General features: G+C 68.4%; 1 protein-coding gene across 3 annotated transcripts in view; it reads right to left on the bottom strand.

Annotated features, from left to right (window-relative positions):
• Window positions 1–25,580, bottom strand: part of HDAC6 (histone deacetylase 6) — an 83,932-nt gene extending 58,352 nt beyond the window's left edge. For all 3 annotated transcript variants that reach the window (XR_012798697.1, XM_075584539.1, XM_075584540.1), the window contains exon 1: window positions 25,472–25,580. Coding sequence is in view for 2 of the 3 variants with exons in the window: in XM_075584539.1 (XP_075440654.1) it covers window positions 25,472–25,555 (84 nt within the window). In the remaining variant the exon portion in view is untranslated. The remainder of the gene's footprint in view (window positions 1–25,471) is intronic.
• Between the last annotated feature and the right edge of the window lie 403 nt (window positions 25,581–25,983).

Genomic DNA, 25,983 nt, shown 5'->3' with positions numbered 1-25,983 from the left:
GCACACCGGGGCTGCATGTAACCCCGGACAGTGCCGCACACACCGGGGGCTGCATGTAACCCGGGACAGTGCCGCACACCGGGGGCTGCATGTAACCCGGGACAGTGCCGCACACACCGGGGGCTGCATGTAACCCAGGACAGTACCGCACACCGGGGGCTGCATGTAACCCGGGACAGTGCCGCACACACCGGGGGCTGCATGTAACCCGGGACAGAGCCGCACACACCGGGGGCTGCATGTAACCCGGGACAGTGCCGCACACACCGGGGGCTGCATGTAACCCCGGACAGAGCCGCGCACACCGGGGGCTGCATGTAACCCGGGACAGTGCCGCACACCGGGGGCTGCATGTAACCCGGGACAGTGCCGCACACCGGGGGCTGCATGTAACCCGGGACAGAGCCGCACACACCGGGGGCTGCATGTAACCCGGGACAGTGCCGCACACCGGGGGCTGCATGTAACCCGGGACAGTGCCGCGCACACCGGGGGCTGCATGTAACCCGGGACAGTGCCGCACACCGGGGGCTGCATGTAACCCGGGACAGTGCCGCACACCGGGGGCTGCATGTAACCCGGGACAGAGCCGCACACACCGGGGGCTGCATGTAACCCGGGACAGAGCCGCACACACCGGGGGCTGCATGTAACCCGGGACAGTGCCGCACACACCGGGGGCTGCATGTAACCCGGGACAGTGCCGCACACACCGGGGGCTGCATGTAACCCGGGACAGTGCCGCACACACCGGGGGCTGCATGTAACCCGGGACAGTGCCGCACACCGGGGGCTGCATGTAACCCGGGACAGTGCCGCACACCGGGGGCTGCATGTTACCCGGGACAGTGCCGCACACCGGGGGCTGCATGTAACCTGGGACAGTGCCGCACACCGGGGGCTGCATGTAACCCGGGACAGTGCCGCACACACCGGGGGCTGCATGTAACCCGGGACAGTGCCGCACACACCGGGGGCTGCATATAACCCGGGACAGTGCCGCACACCGGGGGCTGCATGTAACCCGGGACAGTGCCGCACCCCGGGGGCTGCATGTAACCCGGGACAGTGCCGCACACCGGGGCTGCATGTAACCCGGGACAGAGCCGCACACACCGGGGGCTGCATGTAACCCGGGACAGTGCCGCACACACCGGGGGCTGCATGTAACCCGGGACAGTGCCGCACACACCGGGGGCTGCATGTAACCCGGGACAGTGCCGCACACACCGGGGGCTGCATGTAACCCGGGACAGTGCCGCACACACCGGGGCTGCATGTAACCCGGGACAGTGCCGCACACACCGGGGGCTGCATGTAACCCGGGACAGTGCCGCACACCGGGGCTGCATGTAACCCGGGACAGTGCCGCGCACACCGGGGGCTGCATGTAACCCGGGACAGTGCCGCACACACCGGGGGCTGCATGTAACCCGGGACAGTGCCGCACACACCGGGGGCTGCATGTAACCCGGGACAGAGCCGCACACCGGGGGCTGCATGTAACCCGGGACAGTGCCGCACACACCGGGGCTGCATGTAACCCGGGACAGTGCCGCACACACCGGGGGCTGCATGTAACCCGGTACAGAGCCGCACACCGGGGGCTGCATGTAACCCCGGGACAGTGCCGCACACACCGGGGGCTGCATGTAACCCGGGACAGTGCCGCACACCGGGGGCTGCATGTAACCCGGGACAGTGCCGCACACCGGGGGCTGCATGTAACCCGGGACAGTGCCGCACACACCGGGGGCTGCATGTAACCCGGGACAGTGCCGCGCACACCGGGGGCTGCATGTAACCCGGGACAGTGCCGCGCACACCGGGGGCTGCATGTAACCCCGGACAGTGCCGCACACCGGGGGCTGCATGTAACCTGGGACAGTGCCGCGCACACCGGGGGCTGCATGTAACCCCGGGACAGTGCCGCACACACCGGGGGCTGCATGTAACCCCGGACAGTGCCGCGCACCGGGGGCTGCATGTAACCCGGGACAGTGCCGCGCACACCGGGGGCTGCATGTAACCCCGGACAGTGCCGCACACCGGGGGCTGCATGTAACCCGGGACAGTGCCGCGCACACCGGGGGCTGCATGTAACTCCGGGACAGTGCCGCACACCGGGGGCTGCATGTAACCCCAGACAGTGCCGCGCACACCGGGGGCTGCATGTAACCCGGGACAGTGCCGCACACACCGGGGGCTGCATGTAACCCGGGACAGTGCCGCACACCGGGGGCTGCATGTAACCCGGGACAGTGCCGCACACCGGGGGCTGCATGTAACCCGGGACAGTGCCGCGCACACCGGGGGCTGCATGTAACCCGGGACAGTGCCGCACACCGGGGGCTGCATGTAACCCGGGACAGTGCCGCACACCGGGGGCTGCATGTAACCCGGGACAGAGCCGCACACACCGGGGGCTGCATGTAACCCGGGACAGAGCCGCACACACCGGGGGCTGCATGTAACCCGGGACAGTGCCGCACACACCGGGGGCTGCATGTAACCCGGGACAGTGCCGCACACACCGGGGGCTGCATGTAACCCGGGACAGTGCCGCACACACCGGGGGCTGCATGTAACCCGGGACAGTGCCGCACACCGGGGGCTGCATGTAACCCGGGACAGTGCCGCACACCGGGGGCTGCATGTAACCCGGGACAGTGCCGCACACCGGGGGCTGCATGTAACCCGGGACAGTGCCGCACACCGGGGGCTGCATGTAACCCGGGACAGTGCCGCACACACCGGGGGCTGCATGTAACCCGGGACAGTGCCGCACACACCGGGGGCTGCATATAACCCGGGACAGTGCCGCACACCGGGGGCTGCATGTAACCCGGGACAGTGCCGCACCCCGGGGGCTGCATGTAACCCGGGACAGTGCCGCACACCGGGGCTGCATGTAACCCGGGACAGAGCCGCACACACCGGGGCCTGCATGTAACCCGGGACAGTGCCGCACACACCGGGGGCTGCATGTAACCCGGGACAGTGCCGCACACCGGGGGCTGCATGTAACCCGGGACAGTGCCGCACACACCGGGGGCTGCATGTAACCCGGGACAGTGCCGCACACACCGGGGGCTGCATGTAACCCGGGACAGTGCCGCACACACCGGGGGCTGCATGTAACCCGGGACAGTGCCGCGCACACCGGGGGCTGCATGTAACCCCGGACAGTGCCGCACACACCGGGGGCTGCATGTAACCCGGGACAGTGCCGCACACACCGGGGGCTGCATGTAACCCGGGACAGAGCCGCACACCGGGGGCTGCATGTAACCCGGGACAGTGCCGCACACACCGGGGGCTGCATGTAACCCGGGACAGTGCCGCACACCGGGGTCTGCATGTAACCCGGGACAGTGCCGCACACACCGGGGGCTGCATGTAACCCGGGACAGTGCCGCACACCGGGGGCTGCATGTAACCCGGGACAGTGCCGCACACACCGGGGGCTGCATGTAACCCGGGACAGTGCCGCACACACCGGGGGCTGCATGTAACCCGGGACAGTGCCGCACACACCGGGGGCTGCATGTAACCCGGGACAGTGCCGCACACACCGGGGGCTGCATGTAACCCGGGACAGTGCCGCACACCGGGGGCTGCATGTAACCCGGGACAGTGCCGCACACCGGGGGCTGCATGTTACCCGGGACAGTGCCGCACACCGGGGGCTGCATGTAACCCGGGACAGTGCCGCACACCGGGGGCTGCATGTAACCCGGGACAGTGCCGCACACACCGGGGGCTGCATGTAACCCGGGACAGTGCCGCACACACCGGGGGCTGCATATAACCCGGGACAGTGCCGCACACCGGGGGCTGCATGTAACCCGGGACAGTGCCGCACCCCGGGGGCTGCATGTAACCCGGGACAGTGCCGCACACCGGGGCTGCATGTAACCCGGGACAGAGCCGCACACACCGGGGGCTGCATGTAACCCGGGGCAGTGCCGCACACACCGGGGGCTGCATGTAACCCGGGACAGTGCCGCACACACCGGGGGCTGCATGTAACCCGGGACAGTGCCGCACACACCGGGGGCTGCATGTAACCCGGGACAGTGCCGCACACACCGGGGCTGCATGTAACCCGGGACAGTGCCGCACACACCGGGGGCTGCATGTAACCCGGGACAGTGCCGCACACCGGGGCTGCATGTAACCCGGGACAGTGCCGCGCACACCGGGGGCTGCATGTAACCCGGGACAGTGCCGCACACACCGGGGGCTGCATGTAACCCGGGACAGTGCCGCACACACCGGGGGCTGCATGTAACCCGGGACAGAGCCGCACACCGGGGGCTGCATGTAACCCGGGACAGTGCCGCACACACCGGGGCTGCATGTAACCCGGGACAGTGCCGCACACACCGGGGGCTGCATGTAACCCGGTACAGAGCCGCACACCGGGGGCTGCATGTAACCCCGGGACAGTGCCGCACACACCGGGGGCTGCATGTAACCCGGGACAGTGCCGCACACCGGGGGCTGCATGTAACCCGGGACAGTGCCGCACACCGGGGGCTGCATGTAACCCGGGACAGTGCCGCACACACCGGGGGCTGCATGTAACCCGGGACAGTGCCGCGCACACCGGGGGCTGCATGTAACCCGGGACAGTGCCGCGCACACCGGGGGCTGCATGTAACCCCGGACAGTGCCGCACACCGGGGGCTGCATGTAACCTGGGACAGTGCCGCGCACACCGGGGGCTGCATGTAACCCCGGGACAGTGCCGCACACACCGGGGGCTGCATGTAACCCCGGACAGTGCCGCGCACCGGGGGCTGCATGTAACCCGGGACAGTGCCGCGCACACCGGGGGCTGCATGTAACCCCGGACAGTGCCGCACACCGGGGGCTGCATGTAACCCGGGACAGTGCCGCGCACACCGGGGGCTGCATGTAACCCCGGGACAGTGCCGCACACCGGGGGCTGCATGTAACCCCAGACAATGCCGCGCACACCGGGGGCTGCATGTAACCCGGGACAGTGCCGCACACACCGGGGGCTGCATGTAACCCGGGACAGTGCCGCACACCGGGGGCTGCATGTAACCCGGGACAGTGCCGCACACCGGGGGCTGCATGTAACCCGGGACAGTGCCGCGCACACCGGGGGCTGCATGTAACCCGGGACAGTGCCGCACACCGGGGGCTGCATGTAACCCGGGACAGTGCCGCACACCGGGGGCTGCATGTAACCCGGGACAGAGCCGCACACACCGGGGGCTGCATGTAACCCGGGACAGAGCCGCACACACCGGGGGCTGCATGTAACCCGGGACAGTGCCGCACACCGGGGGCTGCATGTAACCCGGGACAGTGCCGCACACACCGGGGGCTGCATGTAACCCGGGACAGTGCCGCACACACCGGGGGCTGCATGTAACCCGGGACAGTGCCGCACACCGGGGGCTGCATGTAACCCGGGACAGTGCCGCACACCGGGGGCTGCATGTAACCCGGGACAGTGCCGCACACCGGGGGCTGCATGTAACCCGGGACAGTGCCGCACACCGGGGGCTGCATGTAACCCGGGACAGTGCCGCACACACCGGGGGCTGCATGTAACCCGGGACAGTGCCGCACACACCGGGGGCTGCATGTAACCCGGGACAGTGCCGCACACCGGGGGCTGCATGTAACCCGGGACAGTGCCGCACACCGGGGGCTGCATGTAACCCGGGACAGTGCCGCACACCGGGGGCTGCATGTAACCCGGGACAGTGCCGCACACCGGGGGCTGCATGTAACCCGGGACAGTGCCGCACACACCGGGGGCTGCATGTAACCCGGGACAGTGCCGCACACACCGGGGGCTGCATATAACCCGGGACAGTGCCGCACACCGGGGGCTGCATGTAACCCGGGACAGTGCCGCACCCCGGGGGCTGCATGTAACCCGGGACAGTGCCGCACACCGGGGCTGCATGTAACCCGGGACAGAGCCGCACACACCGGGGCCTGCATGTAACCCGGGACAGTGCCGCACACACCGGGGGCTGCATGTAACCCGGGACAGTGCCGCACACCGGGGGCTGCATGTAACCCGGGACAGTGCCGCACACACCGGGGGCTGCATGTAACCCGGGACAGTGCCGCACACACCGGGGGCTGCATGTAACCCGGGACAGTGCCGCACACACCGGGGGCTGCATGTAACCCGGGACAGTGCCGCGCACACCGGGGGCTGCATGTAACCCCGGACAGTGCCGCACACACCGGGGGCTGCATGTAACCCGGGACAGTGCCGCACACACCGGGGGCTGCATGTAACCCGGGACAGAGCCGCACACCGGGGGCTGCATGTAACCCGGGACAGTGCCGCACACACCGGGGGCTGCATGTAACCCGGGACAGTGCCGCACACCGGGGTCTGCATGTAACCCGGGACAGTGCCGCACACACCGGGTGCTGCATGTAACCCGGGACAGTGCCGCACACCGGGGGCTGCATGTAACCCGGGACAGTGCCGCACACACCGGGGGCTGCATGTAACCCGGGACAGTGCCGCACACCGGGGGCTGCATGTAACCCGGGACAGTGCCGCACACCGGGGGCTGCATGTAACCCGGGACAGAGCCGCACACCGGGGGCTGCATGTAACCCGGGACAGTGCCGCACACCGGGGGCTGTATGTAACCCGGGACAGTGCCGCACACACCGGGGGCTGCATGTAACCCGGGACAGTGCCGCACACACCGGGGGCTGCATGTAACCCGGGACAGTGCCGCACACACCGGGGGCTGCATGTAACCCGGGACAGTGCCGCACACACCGGGGGCTGCATGTAACCCGGGACAGTGCCGCACACACCGGGGGCTGCATGTAACCCGGGACAGTGCCGCACACACCGGGGCTGCATGTAACCCGGGACAGTGCCGCACACACCGGGGGCTGCATGTAACCCGGGACAGTGCCGCACACCGGGGCTGCATGTAACCCGGGACAGTGCCGCGCACACCGGGGGCTGCATGTAACCCGGGACAGTGCCGCACACACCGGGGGCTGCATGTAACCCGGGACAGTGCCGCACACACCGGGGGCTGCATGTAACCCGGGACAGTGCCGCACACACCGGGGGCTGCATGTAACCCGGGACAGTGCCGCACACACCGGGGGCTGCATGTAACCCGGGACAGTGCCGCACACACCGGGGGCTGCATGTAACCCGGGACAGTGCCGCGCACACCGGGGGCTGCATGTAACCCCGGACAGTGCCGCACACACCGGGGGCTGCATGTAACCCGGGACAGTGCCGCACACACCGGGGGCTGCATGTAACCCGGGACAGAGCCGCACACCGGGGGCTGCATGTAACCCGGGACAGTGCCGCACACACCGGGGGCTGCATGTAACCCGGGACAGTGCCGCACACCGGGGTCTGCATGTAACCCGGGACAGTGCCGCACACACCGGGTGCTGCATGTAACCCGGGACAGTGCCGCACACCGGGGGCTGCATGTAACCCGGGACAGTGCCGCACACACCGGGGGCTGCATGTAACCCGGGACAGTGCCGCACACCGGGGGCTGCATGTAACCCGGGACAGTGCCGCACACCGGGGGCTGCATGTAACCCGGGACAGAGCCGCACACCGGGGGCTGCATGTAACCCGGGACAGTGCCGCACACCGGGGGCTGTATGTAACCCGGGACAGTGCCGCACACACCGGGGGCTGCATGTAACCCGGGACAGTGCCGCACACACCGGGGGCTGCATGTAACCCGGGACAGTGCCGCACACACCGGGGGCTGCATGTAACCCGGGACAGTGCCGCACACACCGGGGGCTGCATGTAACCCGGGACAGTGCCGCACACACCGGGGGCTGCATGTAACCCGGGACAGTGCCGCACACACCGGGGCTGCATGTAACCCGGGACAGTGCCGCACACACCGGGGGCTGCATGTAACCCGGGACAGTGCCGCACACCGGGGCTGCATGTAACCCGGGACAGTGCCGCGCACACCGGGGGCTGCATGTAACCCGGGACAGTGCCGCACACACCGGGGGCTGCATGTAACCCGGGACAGTGCCGCACACACCGGGGGCTGCATGTAACCCGGGACAGAGCCGCACACCGGGGGCTGCATGTAACCCGGGACAGTGCCGCACACACCGGGGCTGCATGTAACCCGGGACAGTGCCGCACACACCGGGGGCTGCATGTAACCCGGTACAGAGCCGCACACCGGGGGCTGCATGTAACCCCGGGACAGTGCCGCACACACCGGGGGCTGCATGTAACCCGGGACAGTGCCGCACACCGGGGGCTGCATGTAACCCGGGACAGTGCCGCACACCGGGGGCTGCATGTAACCCGGGACAGTGCCGCACACACCGGGGGCTGCATGTAACCCGGGACAGTGCCGCGCACACCGGGGGCTGCATGTAACCCGGGACAGTGCCGCGCACACCGGGGGCTGCATGTAACCCCGGACAGTGCCGCACACCGGGGGCTGCATGTAACCTGGGACAGTGCCGCGCACACCGGGGGCTGCATGTAACCCCGGGACAGTGCCGCACACACCGGGGGCTGCATGTAACCCCGGACAGTGCCGCGCACCGGGGGCTGCATGTAACCCGGGACAGTGCCGCGCACACCGGGGGCTGCATGTAACCCCGGACAGTGCCGCACACCGGGGGCTGCATGTAACCCGGGACAGTGCCGCGCACACCGGGGGCTGCATGTAACCCGGGACAGTGCCGCGCACACCGGGGGCTGCATGTAACCCCAGACAGTGCCGCGCACACCGGGGGCTGCATGTAACCCGGGACAGTGCCGCACACACCGGGGGCTGCATGTAACCCGGGACAGTGCCGCACACACCGGGGGCTGCATGTAACCCGGGACAGTGCCGCACACCGGGGGCTGCATGTAACCCGGGACAGTGCCGCACACCGGGGGCTGCATGTAACCCGGGACAGTGCCGCGCACACCGGGGGCTGCATGTAACCCGGGACAGTGCCGCACACCGGGGGCTGCATGTAACCCGGGACAGTGCCGCACACCGGGGGCTGCATGTAACCCGGGACAGAGCCGCACACACCGGGGGCTGCATGTAACCCGGGACAGAGCCGCACACACCGGGGGCTGCATGTAACCCGGGACAGTGCCGCACACACCGGGGGCTGCATGTAACCCGGGACAGTGCCGCACACACCGGGGGCTGCATGTAACCCGGGACAGTGCCGCACACACCGGGGGCTGCATGTAACCCGGGACAGTGCCGCACACCGGGGGCTGCATGTAACCCGGGACAGTGCCGCACACCGGGGGCTGCATGTAACCCGGGACAGTGCCGCACACCGGGGGCTGCATGTAACCCGGGACAGTGCCGCACACCGGGGGCTGCATGTAACCCGGGACAGTGCCGCACACACCGGGGGCTGCATGTAACCCGGGACAGTGCCGCACACACCGGGGGCTGCATATAACCCGGGACAGTGCCGCACACCGGGGGCTGCATGTAACCCGGGACAGTGCCGCACCCCGGGGGCTGCATGTAACCCGGGACAGTGCCGCACACCGGGGCTGCATGTAACCCGGGACAGAGCCGCACACACCGGGGGCTGCATGTAACCCGGGACAGTGCCGCACACACCGGGGGCTGCATGTAACCCGGGACAGTGCCGCACACCGGGGGCTGCATGTAACCCGGGACAGTGCCGCACACACCGGGGGCTGCATGTAACCCGGGACAGTGCCGCACACACCGGGGGCTGCATGTAACCCGGGACAGTGCCGCACACACCGGGGGCTGCATGTAACCCGGGACAGTGCCGCGCACACCGGGGGCTGCATGTAACCCCGGACAGTGCCGCACACACCGGGGGCTGCATGTAACCCGGGACAGTGCCGCACACACCGGGGGCTGCATGTAACCCGGGACAGAGCCGCACACCGGGGGCTGCATGTAACCCGGGACAGTGCCGCACACACCGGGGGCTGCATGTAACCCGGGACAGTGCCGCACACCGGGGTCTGCATGTAACCCGGGACAGTGCCGCACACACCGGGGGCTGCATGTAACCCGGGACAGTGCCGCACACCGGGGGCTGCATGTAACCCGGGACAGTGCCGCACACACCGGGGGCTGCATGTAACCCGGGACAGTGCCGCACACCGGGGGCTGCATGTAACCCGGGACAGTGCCGCACACCGGGGGCTGCATGTAACCCGGGACAGAGCCGCACACCGGGGGCTGCATGTAACCCGGGACAGTGCCGCACACCGGGGGCTGTATGTAACCCGGGACAGTGCCGCACACACCGGGGGCTGCATGTAACCCGGGACAGTGCCGCACACACCGGGGGCTGCATGTAACCCGGGACAGTGCCGCACACACCGGGGGCTGCATGTAACCCGGGACAGTGCCGCACACACCGGGGGCTGCATGTAACCCGGGACAGTGCCGCACACACCGGGGCTGCATGTAACCCGGGACAGTGCCGCACACACCGGGGGCTGCATGTAACCCGGGACAGTGCCGCACACACCGGGGGCTGCATGTAACCCGGGACAGTGCCGCACACCGGGGCTGCATGTAACCCGGGACAGTGCCGCGCACACCGGGGGCTGCATGTAACCCGGGACAGTGCCGCACACACCGGGGGCTGCATGTAACCCGGGACAGTGCCGCACACACCGGGGGCTGCATGTAACCCGGGACAGAGCCGCACACCGGGGGCTGCATGTAACCCGGGACAGTGCCGCACACACCGGGGCTGCATGTAACCCGGGACAGTGCCGCACACACCGGGGGCTGCATGTAACCCGGTACAGAGCCGCACACCGGGGGCTGCATGTAACCCCGGGACAGTGCCGCACACACCGGGGGCTGCATGTAACCCGGGACAGTGCCGCACACCGGGGGCTGCATGTAACCCGGGACAGTGCCGCACACCGGGGGCTGCATGTAACCCGGGACAGTGCCGCACACACCGGGGGCTGCATGTAACCCGGGACAGTGCCGCGCACACCGGGGGCTGCATGTAACCCGGGACAGTGCCGCGCACACCGGGGGCTGCATGTAACCCCGGACAGTGCCGCACACCGGGGGCTGCATGTAACCTGGGACAGTGCCGCGCACACCGGGGGCTGCATGTAACCCCGGGACAGTGCCGCACACACCGGGGGCTGCATGTAACCCCGGACAGTGCCGCGCACCGGGGGCTGCATGTAACCCGGGACAGTGCCGCGCACACCGGGGGCTGCATGTAACCCCGGACAGTGCCGCACACCGGGGGCTGCATGTAACCCGGGACAGTGCCGCGCACACCGGGGGCTGCATGTAACCCCGGGACAGTGCCGCACACCGGGGGCTGCATGTAACCCCGGACAGTGCCGCGCACACCGGGGGCTGCATGTAACCCGGGACAGTGCCGCACACACCGGGGGCTGCATGTAACCCGGGACAGTGCCGCACACCGGGGGCTGCATGTAACCCGGGACAGTGCCACACACACCGGGGGCTGCATGTAACCCCGCACAGTGCCGCACACACCGGGGGCTGCATGTAACCCGGGACAGAGCCGCACACACCGGGGGCTGCATGTAACCCGGGACAGAGCCGCACACACCGGGGGCTGCATGTAACCCGGGACAGTGCCGCACACACCGGGGGCTGCATGTAACCCGGGACAGAGCCGCACACACCGGGGGCTGCATGTAACCCGGGACAGTGCCGCACACCGGGGGCTGCATGTAACCCGGGACAGTGCCGCACACCGGGGCTGCATGTAACCAGGGACAGTGCCGCACACCGGGGGCTGCATGTAACCCCGGACAGTGCCGCACACCGAGGGCTGCATGTAACCCGGGACAGTGCTGCACACCGGGGGCTGCATGTAACTCGGGACAGTGCCGCACACCGGGGGCTGCATGTAACCCGGGACAGTGCCGCACACCGGGGGCTGCATGTAACCCCAGACAGTGCCGCGCACACCGGGGGCTGCATGTAACCCGGGACAGTGCCGCACACACCGGGGGCTGCATGTAACCCGGGACAGTGCCGCACACCGGGGGCTGCATGTAACCCGGGACAGTGCCGCACACCGGGGGCTGCATGTAACCCGGGACAGTGCCGCGCACACCGGGGGCTGCATGTAACCCGGGACAGTGCCGCACACCGGGGGCTGCATGTAACCCGGGACAGTGCCGCACACCGGGGGCTGCATGTAACCCGGGACAGAGCCGCACACACCGGGGGCTGCATGTAACCCGGGACAGAGCCGCACACACCGGGGGCTGCATGTAACCCGGGACAGTGCCGCACACACCGGGGGCTGCATGTAACCCGGGACAGTGCCGCACACACCGGGGGCTGCATGTAACCCGGGACAGTGCCGCACACACCGGGGGCTGCATGTAACCCGGGACAGTGCCGCACACCGGGGGCTGCATGTAACCCGGGACAGTGCCGCACACCGGGGGCTGCATGTAACCCGGGACAGTGCCGCACACCGGGGGCTGCATGTAACCCGGGACAGTGCCGCACACCGGGGGCTGCATGTAACCCGGGACAGTGCCGCACACCGGGGGCTGCATGTAACCCGGGACAGTGCCGCACACCGGGGCTGTAACCCCGGACAGTGCCGCACACCGAGGGCTGCATGTAACCCGGGACAGTGCCGCACACCGGGGGCTGCATGTAACTCGGGACAGTGCCGCACACCGGGGGCTGCATGTAACCCGGGACAGTGCCGCACACCGGGGGCTGCATGTAACCCCAGACAGTGCCGCGCACACCGGGGGCTGCATGTAACCCGGGACAGTGCCGCACACACCGGGGGCTGCATGTAACCCGGGACAGTGCCGCACACCGGGGGCTGCATGTAACCCGGGACAGTGCCGCACACCGGGGGCTGCATGTAACCCGGGACAGTGCCGCGCACACCGGGGGCTGCATGTAACCCGGGACAGTGCCGCACACCGGGGGCTGCATGTAACCCGGGACAGTGCCGCACACCGGGGGCTGCATGTAACCCGGGACAGAGCCGCACACACCGGGGGCTGCATGTAACCCGGGACAGAGCCGCACACACCGGGGGCTGCATGTAACCCGGGACAGTGCCGCACACACCGGGGGCTGCATGTAACCCGGGACAGTGCCGCACACACCGGGGGCTGCATGTAACCCGGGACAGTGCCGCACACACCGGGGGCTGCATGTAACCCGGGACAGTGCCGCACACCGGGGGCTGCATGTAACCCGGGACAGTGCCGCACACCGGGGGCTGCATGTAACCCGGGACAGTGCCGCACACCGGGGGCTGCATGTAACCCGGGACAGTGCCGCACACCGGGGGCTGCATGTAACCCGGGACAGTGCCGCACACACCGGGGGCTGCATGTAACCCGGGACAGTGCCGCACACACCGGGGGCTGCATATAACCCGGGACAGTGCCGCACACCGGGGGCTGCATGTAACCCGGGACAGTGCCGCACACCCGGGGGCTGCATGTAACCCGGGACAGTGCCGCACACCGGGGCTGCATGTAACCCGGGACAGAGCCGCACACACCGGGGGCTGCATGTAACCCGGGACAGTGCCGCACACACCGGGGGCTGCATGTAACCCGGGACAGTGCCGCACACCGGGGGCTGCATGTAACCCGGGACAGTGCCGCACACACCGGGGGCTGCATGTAACCCGGGACAGTGCCGCACACACCGGGGGCTGCATGTAACCCGGGACAGTGCCGCACACACCGGGGGCTGCATGTAACCCGGGACAGTGCCGCGCACACCGGGGGCTGCATGTAACCCGGACAGTGCCGCACACACCGGGGGCTGCATGTAACCCGGGACAGTGCCGCACACACCGGGGGCTGCATGTAACCCGGGACAGAGCCGCACACCGGGGGCTGCATGTAACCCGGGACAGTGCCGCACACACCGGGGGCTGCATGTAACCCGGGACAGTGCCGCACACCGGGGTCTGCATGTAACCCGGGACAGTGCCGCACACACCGGGGGCTGCATGTAACCCGGGACAGTGCCGCACACCGGGGGCTGCATGTAACCCGGGACAGTGCCGCACACACCGGGGGCTGCATGTAACCCGGGACAGTGCCGCACACCGGGGGCTGCATGTAACCCGGGACAGTGCCGCACACCGGGGGCTGCATGTAACCCGGGACAGAGCCGCACACCGGGGGCTGCATGTAACCCGGGACAGTGCCGCACACCGGGGGCTGTATGTAACCCGGGACAGTGCCGCACACACCGGGGGCTGCATGTAACCCGGGACAGTGCCGCACACACCGGGGGCTGCATGTAACCCGGGACAGTGCCGCACACACCGGGGGCTGCATGTAACCCGGGACAGTGCCGCACACACCGGGGGCTGCATGTAACCCGGGACAGTGCCGCACACACCGGGGCTGCATGTAACCCGGGACAGTGCCGCACACACCGGGGGCTGCATGTAACCCGGGACAGTGCCGCACACACCGGGGGCTGCATGTAACCCGGGACAGTGCCGCACACCGGGGCTGCATGTAACCCGGGACAGTGCCGCGCACACCGGGGGCTGCATGTAACCCGGGACAGTGCCGCACACACCGGGGGCTGCATGTAACCCGGGACAGTGCCGCACACACCGGGGGCTGCATGTAACCCGGGACAGAGCCGCACACCGGGGGCTGCATGTAACCCGGGACAGTGCCGCACACACCGGGGCTGCATGTAACCCGGGACAGTGCCGCACACACCGGGGGCTGCATGTAACCCGGTACAGAGCCGCACACCGGGGGCTGCATGTAACCCCGGGACAGTGCCGCACACACCGGGGGCTGCATGTAACCCGGGACAGTGCCGCACACCGGGGGCTGCATGTAACCCGGGACAGTGCCGCACACCGGGGGCTGCATGTAACCCGGGACAGTGCCGCACACACCGGGGGCTGCATGTAACCCGGGACAGTGCCGCGCACACCGGGGGCTGCATGTAACCCGGGACAGTGCCGCGCACACCGGGGGCTGCATGTAACCCCGGACAGTGCCGCACACCGGGGGCTGCATGTAACCTGGGACAGTGCCGCGCACACCGGGGGCTGCATGTAACCCCGGGACAGTGCCGCACACACCGGGGGCTGCATGTAACCCCGGACAGTGCCGCGCACCGGGGGCTGCATGTAACCCGGGACAGTGCCGCGCACACCGGGGGCTGCATGTAACCCCGGACAGTGCCGCACACCGGGGGCTGCATGTAACCCGGGACAGTGCCGCGCACACCGGGGGCTGCATGTAACCCCGGGACAGTGCCGCACACCGGGGGCTGCATGTAACCCCGGACAGTGCCGCGCACACCGGGGGCTGCATGTAACCCGGGACAGTGCCGCACACACCGGGGGCTGCATGTAACCCGGGACAGTGCCGCACACCGGGGGCTGCATGTAACCCGGGACAGTGCCACACACACCGGGGGCTGCATGTAACCCCGCACAGTGCCGCACACACCGGGGGCTGCATGTAACCCGGGACAGAGCCGCACACACGGGGGCTGCATGTAACCCGGGACAGAGCCGCACACACCGGGGGCTGCATGTAACCCGGGACAGTGCCGCACACACCGGGGGCTGCATGTAACCCGGGACAGAGCCGCACACACCGGGGGCTGCATGTAACCCGGGACAGTGCCGCACACCGGGGGCTGCATGTAACCCGGGACAGTGCCGCACACCGGGGCTGCATGTAACCAGGGACAGTGCCGCACACCGGGGGCTGCATGTAACCCCGGACAGTGCCGCACACCGAGGGCTGCATGTAACCCGGGACAGTGCTGCACACCGGGGGCTGCATGTAACTCGGGACAGTGCCGCACACCGGGGGCTGCATGTAACCCGGGACAGTGCCGCGCACACCGGGGGCTGCATGAAACCCGGGACAGTGCCGCACACACCGGGGGCTGCATGTAACCCGGGACAGTGCCGCACACACCGGGGGCTGCATGTAACCCGGGACAGTGCCGCACACTGGGGGCTGCATGTAACCCGGGACAGTGCCGCACACCGGGGGCTGCATGTAACCCGGGACAGTGCCGCACACACCGGGGGCTGCATGTAACCCGGGACAGTGCCGCACACCGGGGGCTGCATGTAACCCGGGACAGTGCCGCACACCGGGTGCTGCATGTAACCCGGGACAGTGCCGCACACCGGGGGCTGCATGTAACCCGGGACAGTGCCGCACACACCGGGGGCTGCATGTAACCCGGGACAGAGCCGCACACACCGGGGGCTGCATGTAACCCGGGACAGTGCCGCAAACCGGGGGCTGCATGTAACCCGGGACAGTGCCGCACACCGGGGGCTGCATGTAACCCCGGACAGTGCCGCACACCGGGGGCTGCATGTAACCCGGGACAGTGCCGCACACACCGGGGGCTGCATGTAACTCGGGACAGTGCCGCACACACCGGGGGCTGCATGTAACCCGGGACAGTGCCGCACACCGGGGGCTGCATGTAACCCGGGACAGTGCCGCACACACCGGGGGCTGCATGTAACCCGGGACAGTGCCGCACACACCGGGGGCTGCATGTAACCCGGGACAGTGCCGCACACCGGGGGCTGCATGTAACCCGGGACAGTGCCGCGCACACCGGGGGCTGCATGTAACCCCGGACAGTGCCGCACACACCGGGGGCTGCATGTAACCCCGGACAGAGCCGCACAGGGGGGCTGCATGTAACCCGGGACAGTGCCGCACACACCGGGGGCTGCATGTAACCCCGGACAGTGCCGCACACACCGGGGGCTGCATGTAACCCGGGACAGAGCCGCACACACCGGGGGCTGCATGTGACCCGGGACAGTGCCGCGCACACCGGGGGCTGTATGTAACCCGGGACAGTGCCGCACACCGGGGGCTGCATGTAACCCGGGACAGTGCCGCACACACCGGGGGCTGCATGTAACCCCGGGACAGTGCCGCACACCGGGGGCTGCATGTAACCCCGGACAGTGCCGCACACACCGGGGCTGCATGTAACCCCGGACAGTGCTGCACACACCGGGGGCTGCATGTAACCCGGGACAGTGCCGCACACACCGGGGGCTGCATGTAACCCCGGACAGTGCCGCACACACCGGGGGCTGCATGTAACCCGGGACAGTGCCGCACACACCGGGGGCTGCATGTAACCCGGGACAGTGCCGCACACCGGGGGCTGCATGTAACCCCGGACAGTGCCGCACACACCGGGGGCTGCATGTAACCCGGGACAGTGCCGCACACACCGGGGGCTGCATGTAACCCGGGACAGAGCCGCACACACCGGGGGCTGCATGTAACCCGGGACAGAGCCGCACACACCGGGGGCTGCATGTAACCCGGGACAGTGCCGCACACACCGGGGGCTGCATGTAACCCGGGACAGTGCCGCACACCGGGGGCTGCATGTAACCCGGGACAGTGCCGCACACACCGGGGGCTGCATGTAACCCGGGACAGAGCCGCACACACCGGGGGCTGCATGTAACCCGGGACAGTGCCGCACACACCGGGGCTGCATGTAACCCCGGACAGTGCCGCACACACCGGGGGCTGCATGTAACCCGGGACAGTGCCGCACACACCGGGGGCTGCATGTAACCCGGGACAGTGCCGCACACACCGGGGCTGCATGTAACCCGGGACAGTGCCGCACACACCGGGGGCTGCATGTAACCCGGGACAGTGCCGCACACACCGGGGGCTGCATGTAACCCCGGACAGTGCCGCACACACCGGGGGCTGCATGTAACCCGGGACAGTGCCGCACACACCGGGGGCTGCATGTAACCCGGGACAGTGCCGCACACACCGGGGGCTGCATGTAACCCGGGACAGTGCCGCACACACCGGGGGCTGCATGTAACCCGGGACAGTGCCGCACACCGGGGGCTGCATGTAACCCGGGACAGTGCCGCACACCGGGGGCTGCATGTAACCCGGGACAGTGCCGCACACACCGGGGGCTGCATGTAACCCGGGACAGTGCCGCACACACCGGGGGCTGCATGTAACCCGGGACAGTGCCGCACACACCGGGGGCTGCATGTAACCCGGGACAGTGCCGCACACCGGGGGCTGCATGTAACCCGGGACAGTGCCGCACACACCGGGGGCTGCATGTAACCCGGGACAGTGCCGCACACACCGGGGGCTGCATGTAACCCGGGACAGTGCCGCACACACCGGGGGCTGCATGTAACCCGGGACAGTGCCGCACACCGGGGGCTGCATGTAACCCGGGACAGTGCCGCACACCGGGGGCTGCATGTAACCCGGGACAGTGCCGCGCACACCGGGGGCTGCATGTAACCCGGGACAGTGCCGCACACACCGGGGGCTGCATGTTACCCGGGACAGTGCCGCACACACGGGGGCTGCATGTAACCCGGGACAGTGCCGCACACCGGGGGCTGCATGTAACCCGGGACAGTGCCGCACACCGGGGGCTGCATGTAACCCGGGACAGAGCCGCACACACCGGGGGCTGCATGTAACCCGGGACAGTGCCGCGCACACCGGGGGCTGCATGTAACCCGGGACAGTGCCGCACACACCGGGGGCTGCATGTAACCCGGGACAGTACCGCACACCGGGGGCTGCATGTAACCCGGGACAGTGCCGCACACACCGGGGGCTGCATGTAACCCGGGACAGTGCCGCACACACCGGGGGCTGCATGTAACCCGGGACAGTGCCGCACACACCGGGGGCTGCATGTAACCCGGGACAGTGCCGCACACCGGGGGCTGCATGTAACCCGGGACAGAGCCGCACACCGGGGGCTGCATGTAACCCGGGACAGTTTCGCACACACCGGGGCTGCATGTAACCCGGGACAGTGCCGCACACACCGGGGGCTGCATGTAACCCGGGACAGTGCCGCGCACACCAGGGGGCTGCATGTAACCCGGGACAGTGCCGCGCACACAGGGGGCTGCATGTAACCTGGGACAGTGCCGCACACCGGGGGCTGCATGTAACCCCGGGACAGTGCCGCACACACCGGGGGCTGCATGTAACCCGGGACAGTGCCCGCACACCGGGGGCTGCATGTAACCCGGGACAGTGCCGCACACACCGGGGGCTGCATGTAACCCGGGACAGTGCCGCACACACCGGGGGCTGCATGTAACCCGGGACAGAGCCGCACACCGGGGGCTGCATGTAACCCGGGACAGTGCCGCACACACCGGGGGCTGCATGTAACCCGGGACAGTGCCGCACACACCGGGGGCTGCATGTAACCCGGGACAGTGCCGCACACCGGGGGCTGCATGTAACCCGGGACAGAGCCGCACACACCGGGGGCTGCATGTAACCCGGGACAGTGCCGCCACACCGGGGGCTGCATGTAACCCGGGACAGAGCCGCACACACCGGGGGCTGCATGTAACCCCGGACAGTGCCGCACACACCGGGGGCTGCATGTAACCCGGGACAGTGCCGCACACCGGGGCTTGCATGTAACCTGGGACAGTGCCGCACACCGGGGGCTGCATGTAACCTGGGACAGTGCCGCACACACCGGGGGCTGCATGTAACCCGGGACAGTGCCGCACACACCGGGGGCTGCATGTAACCCGGGACAGTGCCGCACACCGGGGGCTGCATGTAACCCGGGACAGTGCCGCACACCGGGGGCTGCATGTAACCCGGGACAGTGCCGCACACACCGGGGGCTGCATGTAACCCGGGACAGTGCCGCACACACCGGGGGCTGCATGTAACCCGGGACAGTGCCGCACACACCGGGGGCTGCATGTAACCCGGGACAGTGCCGCACACACCGGGGGCTGCATGTAACCCGGGACAGTACCGCACACCGGGGGCTGCATGTAACCCGGGACAGTGCCGCACACCGGGGGCTGCATGTAACCCCGGGACAGAGCCGCACACCGGGGGCTGCATGTAACCCGGGACAGAGCCGCACACCGGGGGCTGCATGTAACCCGGGACAGAGCCGCACACCGGGGGCTGCATGTAACCCGGGACAGTGCCGCACACACCGGGGGCTGCATGTAACCCGGGACAGAGCCGCACACACCGGGGGCTGCATGTAACCCCGGGACAGGTGCCGCACACACCGGGGGCTGCATGTAACCCGGGACAGTGCCGCACACCGGGGGCTGCATGTAACCCGGGACAGTGCCGCACACACCGGGGGCTGCATGTAACCCGGGACAGAGCCGCACACCGGGGGCTGCATGTAACCCGGGACAGTGCCGCACACACCGGGGGCTGCATGTAACCCGGGACAGTGCCGCACACACCGGGGGCTTCATGTAACCGGGACAGTGCCGCACACACCGGGGGCTGCATGTAACCCGGGACAGAGCCGCACACCGGGGGCTGCATGTAACCCGGGACAGTGCCGCACACACCGGGGGCTGCATGTAACCCGGGACAGTGCCGCACACACCGGGGGCTGCATGTAACCCGGGACAGTGCCGCACACCGGGGGCTGCATGTAACCCGGGACAGTGCCGCACACCGGGGGCTGCATGTAACCCGGGACAGTGCCGCACACACCGGGGGCTGCATGTAACCCGGGACAGTGCCGCACACACCGGGGGCTGCATGTAACCCGGGACAGTGCCGCACACCGGGGGCTGCATGTAACCCGGGACAGTGCCGCACACCGGGGGCTGCATGTAACCCGGGACAGTGCCGCACACACCGGGGGCTGCATGTAACCCGGGACAGAGCCGCACACACCGGGGCTGCATGTAACCCGGGACAGTGCCGCACACCGGGGGCTGCATGTAACCCGGGACAGTGCCGCACACCGGGGGCTGCATGTAACCCCGGACAGTGCCGCACACACACCGGGGGCTGCATGTAACCCGGGACAGTGCCGCACACCGGGGGCTGCATGTAACCCCGGGACAGTGCCGCACACACCGGGGGCTGCATGTAACCCCGGACAGTGCCGCACACACCGGGGGCTGCATGTAACCCGGGACAGTGCCGCACACACCGGGGGCTGCATGTAACCCGGACAGAGCCGCACACACCGGGGGCTGCATGTAACCCGGGACAGTGCCGCGCACACCGGGGGCTGCATGTAACCCGGGACAGTGCCGCACACACCGGGGGCTGCATGTAACACGGGACAGTGCCGCACACCGGGGGCTGCATGTAACCCGGGACAGTGCCGCACACCGGGGGCTGCATGTAACCCCGGACAGTGCCGCACACACCGGGGCTGCATGTAACCCCGGACAGTGCCGCACACACCGGGGGCTGCATGTAACCCGGGACAGTGCCGCACACACCGGGGGCTGCATGTAACCCGGGACAGTGCCGCACACACCGAGGGCTGCATGTAACCCGGGACAGTGCCGCACACACCGGGGGCTGCATGTAACCCGGGACAGTGCCGCACACACCGGGGGCTGCATGTAACCCGGGACAGTGCCGCACACACCGGGGGCTGCATGTAACCCGGACAGTGCCGCACACACCGGGGGCTGCATGTAACCCGGGACAGTGCCGCACACACCGGGGGCTGCATGTAACCCGGGACAGAGCCGCACACACCGGGGCTGCATGTAACCCGGGACAGTGCCGCACACCGGGGGCTGCATGTAACCCGGGACAGTGCCGCACACCGGGGGCTGCATGTAACCCCGGACAGTGCCGCACACCGGGGGCTGCATGTAACCCGGGACAGTGCCGCACACACCGGGGGCTGCATGTAACCCGGGACAGTGCCGCACACCGGGGGCTGCATGTAACCCCGGACAGAGCCGCACAGGGGGGGCTGCATGTAACCCGGGACAGTGCCGCACACACCGGGGGCTGCATGTAACCCCGGACGAGTGCCGCACACACCGGGGGCTGCATGTAACCCGGGACAGAGCCGCACACACCGGGGGCTGCATGTAACCCGGGACAGTGCCGCGCACACCGGGGGCTGCATGTAACCCGGGACAGTGCCGCACACACCGGGGGCTGCATGTAACCCGGGACAGTGCCGCACACCGGGGGCTGCATGTAACCCCGGACAGTGCCGCACACACCGGGGGCTGCATGTAACCCGGACAGTGCCGCACACACCGGGGGCTGCATGTAACCCGGGACAGTGCCGCACACACCGGGGGCTGCATGTAACCCGGGACAGTGCCGCACACACCGGGGGCTGCATGTAACCCGGGACAGTGCCGCACACACCGGGGGCTGCATGTAACCCGGGACAGTGCCGCACACACCGGGGGCTGCATGTAACCCGGGACAGTGCCGCACACACCGGGGGCTGCATGTAACCCGGGACAGTACCGCACACCGGGGGCTGCATGTAACCCGGGACAGTGCCGCACACACCGGGGGCTGCATGTAACCCGGGACAGTGCCGCACACACCGGGGGCTGCATGTAACCCGGGACAGTGCCGCACACACCGGGGGCTGCATGTAACCCGGGACAGTACCGCACACCGGGGGCTGCATGTAACCCGGGACAGAGCCGCACACCGGGGGCTGCATGTAACCCGGACAGTGCCGCACACACCGGGGCTGCATGTAACCCGGGACAGAGCCGCACACCGGGGGCTGCATGTAACCCGGACAGTGCCGCACACACCGGGGGCTGCATGTAACCCGGGACAGTGCCGCACACCGGGGGCTGCATGTAACCCGGGACAGTGCCGCACACCGGGGGCTGCATGTAACCCGGGACAGTGCCGCACACACCGGGGGCTGCATGTAACCCGGGACAGTGCCGCACACCGGGGGCTGCATGTAACCCCGGACAGAGCCGCACAGGGGGCTGCATGTAACCCGGGACAGTGCCGCACACACCGGGGGCTGCATGTAACCCCGGACAGTGCCGCACACACCGGGGGCTGCATGTAACCCGGGACAGAGCCGCACACACCGGGGGCTGCATGTAACCCGGGACAGTGCCGCGCACACCGGGGGCTGCATGTAACCCGGGACAGTGCCGCACACACCGGGGGCTGCATGTAACCCGGGACAGTGCCGCACACCGGGGGCTGCATGTAACCCGGGACAGTGCCGCACACCGGGGGCTGCATGTAACCCCGGACAGTGCCGCACACACCGGGGGCTGCATGTAACCCCGGACAGTGCCGCACACACCGGGGGCTGCATGTAACCCGGGACAGTACCGCACACCGGGGGCTGCATGTAACCCGGGACAGTGCCGCACACACCGGGGGCTGCATGTAACCCGGGACAGTGCTGCACACACCGGGGGGCTGCATGTAACCCGGGACAGTGCCGCACACACGGGGGCTGCATGTAACCCGGGACAGTACCGCACACCGGGGGCTGCATGTAACCCGGGACAGAGCCGCACACCGGGGGCTGCATGTAACCCGGGACAGTGCCGCACACACCGGGGGCTGCATGTAACCCGGGACAGTGCCGCACACAACCGGGGGCTGCATGTAACCCGGACAGAGCCGCACACCGGGGGCTGCATGTAACCCGGGACAGTGCCGCACACACCGGGGGCTGCATGTAACCCGGGACAGTGCCGCACACCGGGGGCTGCATGTAACCCGGGACAGTGCCGCACACCGGGGGCTGCATGTAACCCGGGACAGTGCCGCACACACCGGGGGCTGCATGTAACCCGGGACAGTGCCGCACACCGGGGGCTGCATGTAACCCCGGACAGAGCCGCACAGGGGGGGCTGCATGTAACCCGGGACAGTGCCGCACACACCGGGGGCTGCATGTAACCCCGGACAGTGCCGCACACACCGGGGGCTGCATGTAACCCGGGACAGAGCCGCACACACCGGGGGCTGCATGTAACCCGGGACAGTGCCGCGCACACCGGGGGCTGCATGTAACCCGGGACAGTGCCGCACACCGGGGGCTGCATGTAACCCGGGACAGTGCCGCACACCGGGGGCTGCATGTAACCCGGGACAGTGCCGCACACCGGGGGCTGCATGTAACCCCGGACAGTGCCGCACACACCGGGGCTGCATGTAACCCCGGACAGTGCCGCACACACCGGGGGCTGCATGTAACCCGGGACAGTGCCGCACACCGGGGGCTGCATGTAACCCCGGACAGTGCCGCACACACCGGGGGCTGCATGTAACCCGGGACAGTGCCGCACACACCGGGGGCTGCATGTAACCCCGGACAGTGCCGCACACACCGGGGGCTGCATGTAACCCGGGACAGTGCCGCACACACTGGGGGCTGCATGTAACCGGGACAGTGCCGCACACACCGGGGGCTGCATGTAACCCGGGACAGTGCCGCACACACCGGGGGCTGCATGTAACCCGGGACAGTGCCGCACACACCGGGGGCTGCATGTAACCCGGGACAGTACCGCACACCGGGGGCTGCATGTAACCCGGGACAGTGCCGCACACACCGGGGGCTGCATGTAACCCGGGACAGTGCCGCACACACCGGGGGCTGCATGTAACCCGGGACAGTGCCGCACACACCGGGGGCTGCATGTAACCCGGGACAGTACCGCACACCGGGGGCTGCATGTAACCCGGGACAGAGCCGCACACCGGGGGCTGCATGTAACCCGGGACAGTGCCGCACACACCGGGGGCTGCATGTAACCCGGGACAGTGCCGCACACACCGGGGGCTGCATGTAACCCGGGACAGAGCCGCACACCGGGGGCTGCATGTAACCCGGGACAGTGCCGCACACACCGGGGGCTGCATGTAACCCGGGACAGTGCCGCACACCGGGGGCTGCATGTAACCCGGGACAGTGCCGCACACCGGGGGCTGCATGTAACCCGGGACAGTGCCGCACACACCGGGGGCTGCATGTAACCCGGGACAGTGCCGCACACACCGGGGGCTGCATGTAACCCGGGACAGTGCCGCACACACCGGGGGCTGCATGTAACCCGGGACAGTGCCGCACACCGGGGGCTGCATGTAACCCGGGACAGTGCCGCGCACACAGGGGCTGCATGTAACCCGGGACAGTGCCGCACACCGGGGGCTGCATGTAACCCGGGACAGTGTCGCACACCGGGGGCTGCATGTAACCCGGGACAGTGCCGCACACCGGGGGCTGCATGTAACCCGGGACAGTGCCGCACACCGGGGCTGCATGTAACCCGGGACAGTGTCGCACACCGGGGGCTGCATGTAACCCGGGACAGTGCCGCACACACTGGGGGCTGCATGTAACCCGGACAGTGCCGCACACACCGGGGGCTGCATGTAACCCGACAGTGCCGCACACACCGGGGGCTGCATGTAACCCGGGACAGTGCCGCACACACCGGGGCTGCATGTAACCCGGGACAGTGCCGCACACCGGGGGCTGCATGTAACCCGGGACAGTGCCGCACACCAGGGGCTGCATGTAACCCCGGGACAGTGCCGCACACACCGGGGCTGCATGTAACCTCAGGCTGATTTATAATAAGCGACAACAGATAGCAATGCTCAACCACTATGACCATATACCCAGCTTACCTCAAGGGACAGTACGATTCGCCCCTGAGCCAATGGCATCAGCAGATGTGTGAGGTGTGCAAAGCATGCTGGGGAAGCAGACATCTCTCCCTATGGAGCAAAAAAGAGCACTAACAAACCAAGCCTGTCCCCTCCTGTCACTGCACACACACACACACAGTGTCTCACACACACATACACACACACACAGTGTCTCACACACACAGTGTCTCACACACACAGTGTCTCACACACACAGTGTCTCACACATACATACACACACACACGGACACGCAGCCTGTCCCCTCCTGTCACTGCACACACACACAGTGTCTCACACATACATACACACACACACGGACACGCAGCCTGTCCCCTCCTGTCACTGCACACACACACAGTGTCTCACACACACAGTGTCTCACACACACAGTGTCTCACACACACAGTGTCTCACACATACATACACACACACACGGACACGCAGCCTGTCCCCTCCTGTCATTGCACACACACAGTGTCTCACACACACA

This window comes from Ascaphus truei, unplaced genomic scaffold, assembly GCF_040206685.1.
Source record: "Ascaphus truei isolate aAscTru1 unplaced genomic scaffold, aAscTru1.hap1 HAP1_SCAFFOLD_636, whole genome shotgun sequence".
NCBI lineage: Eukaryota > Metazoa > Chordata > Amphibia > Anura > Ascaphidae > Ascaphus > Ascaphus truei.
The sequence above is the reverse complement of the archived record's forward strand: the minus strand, read 5'-3'. Positions and strand labels throughout refer to the sequence as shown.